Here is a 2,422-nt window from a genome sequence, read left to right on the forward strand (position 1 = left end):
GGGAAGTTTCAGGGGAAGCCGTGTCAGCTCAGAGTCGGCAAGAGCTCCCCATCGTCCGTGTCGCCAGAGTTGGGTGGGTGCCCAAGAAGGGACTGGGGGCCCATCATGGAGATGGTTCCAGCCTGGCATGGGTTTATTGGAGAATGATCTGTGCGTTCCCAAAGTAATCGACACATAGCAGGTCTCCATTTGATGGGGAAACTAATGAACCACCATTAAAACTACTTGAGAAAACCACTGGAAACCCCCCGGTCTCTGTTTCTTTGCAGTGTGCTGTCCTCTTGGCCAAGACGGTGGGCTACGTGAGCGCAGGCACAGTTGAATATCTCTACAGCCAGGATGGCAGCTTCCACTTCTTGGAGCTGAATCCCCGCCTGCAGGTGGAACACCCCTGCACAGAAATGATCGCTGATGTGAATCTGCCGGCTGCCCAGCTACAGGTGAGGGAACGAGCCCTGAGCCCTGGGTCTTCTGCCCAGGGTGGGGTCCCTGGTCCTACCCCGATGAGACCTTTATGCTCCTCTTGGCTGGCTGTCTCTGAGGAATGACTGTTGTAATACGTTAGTAGCACTGAGAGCCACACAGGCTAAGAAACTTCTGTGATGTGGTTTCTCACCTTTGCCATGTAATCCTTTGAGAAACTGGAAAAAGCCACAGACTTTCTCCTTGGTAAAATATATTTTATACAATTTCAGGGCATTCGTGGACCCCTGATACTCATTCATAGACCCAGAGAAGTATTTATCAACCTTTTTTTTTTTTAATTATCGCCTTTCCCCTAAGGAGCCTTTTTAGACATTTTTCCCCCTAATTCCTCCCCTATTTGTTTGGATATTGTCGATATATCTGTGCTTTTATACATACAAAGAGTAAGATTTTTTTCACTCCCAAGAGCAAGTGTTTGCCCGCTTGGGGCAAGTGTCACCCCCATTGAGAATTTGTGACACAGGGGTAGGAACTCTTGCATTAATAGGAACTCAGTTTTGTTGTTGTTCTGTTTTCTTTCTTCCTCCCTTCCTCCACCAGAATTTATATTATTCTTTTCTTAGTTTGAAATATTTTAGAAAAGTTGCAAGGATAATACAAGTTAATATCGTACCCTATGCTTACATATACCAATTGTGAGCACCTCGCTATATTTGCCTTCTCTCTACTTGTGTGTATAGTGTTTTTTTTTTTTTTGGCTCAACCTATTGAGAGATGTTTTGACTTGTCATGCCACTTTGCTTCTAAATACTTCAGTGTAAGGACCTCCTGAGAACAAGGGCATTTTGTTATAATACCGCAATAAAATTATCACACTTGGGAAATAGAGCATTGAAGCCACCACATATCTATTTAGTATTACTGCCCACATTAAAATTTTTCCTGTTGTCCCAATAAGGTCCCAGATTTGTAGTTGTTTTTCGCTTGTTTTTTTTTTTTTTAAATCTAAGATCCAACCAAGGACCACACATTACAATTCATTGTCATTTTTCATTTGTCTCTAATCTTAGTCTTCGTTTTTCATTCTTGACATTGACATTTATGAAGAGTTCAGGCAGAATATCCCTCAATTTGGATTGGTCTGATTGTTTCTTCCTGGTTAAAATCTCTTAAACATTTTGGCGGGGGATTCCACAAGTGTTGTTGTGTCCCTTGTGAGTTCATATCACAAGACACAGCATGTTAAATATGATCATGTGGCTAAGCTAGTGTCCGTAACTGTCTGGTTTTTACTCATTCTTCTAGCCCAACTTTCCCTGAATCCTTCACAAAACCTGTAATTCTGCCAGTGGACACCTTTCCTTCTCACCTTCCGTAGCACTAAAATTTGTAAATCTTATCTGACGCACATATTTTCTTGTCATATGATGTTGTTTTACGAACGTCACCTCTTCATTGACACTATTGCAGAGTCAAGATTTTTGTCTTTTTCTTTCTTTGTCTCTCCTGCCACCACGTAGCAGTGTTGTGTACACATGAGGTTCTCAGTATAACTGAACTCATTCACTGCACCTCTTCCATTGCATCTAGCACTGTGCTCCGTGTTTGGGAGCCAGAGGTCTCGTGGGACTGACAGTCGTGGGATGTATTTTTTGATTTCAGATTGCCATGGGTGTGCCACTGCACCGGCTGAAGGATATCCGACTTTTGTACGGAGAGTCACCATGGGGGGTGACGCCTATTTCTTTTGAAACTCCTTCCCACCCTCCGCTCGTCCGAGGCCACGTCATTGCAGCCAGAATCACCAGTGAAAACCCAGATGAGGCAAGTTGTGGGGAGGGCTCTGTGTTTCCGCCATCTCCAATTTCCCCATGTGAGACAGACCCCCAGGCTAAGACTCCCAGGCTTCTCATTTTACAGAAGGGGAAACTGAAGTGTGAGAAGGGACAAATCATGGTTTATTGACACACAGTGTGGGCCAGGCACTGGGCAGATC

The 2,422-nt window shown here is 44.2% G+C and overlaps 1 protein-coding gene across 1 annotated transcript in view; it reads left to right on the plus strand.

The window, feature by feature from the left end:
* The window catches only part of ACACB (acetyl-CoA carboxylase beta), a 105,538-nt gene that overhangs the window by 31,779 nt on the left and 71,337 nt on the right, over positions 1-2,422 (plus strand). The window contains exons 10-11 of the mRNA XM_023521909.1: positions 270-440; positions 2,089-2,250. Coding sequence (XP_023377677.1) covers positions 270-440; positions 2,089-2,250 — 333 coding nt within the window. The remainder of the gene's footprint in view (positions 1-269; positions 441-2,088; positions 2,251-2,422) is intronic.

Source organism: Pteropus vampyrus, unplaced genomic scaffold, assembly GCF_000151845.1.
Source record: "Pteropus vampyrus isolate Shadow unplaced genomic scaffold, Pvam_2.0 Scaffold322, whole genome shotgun sequence".
Classification (NCBI taxonomy): domain Eukaryota; kingdom Metazoa; phylum Chordata; class Mammalia; order Chiroptera; family Pteropodidae; genus Pteropus; species Pteropus vampyrus.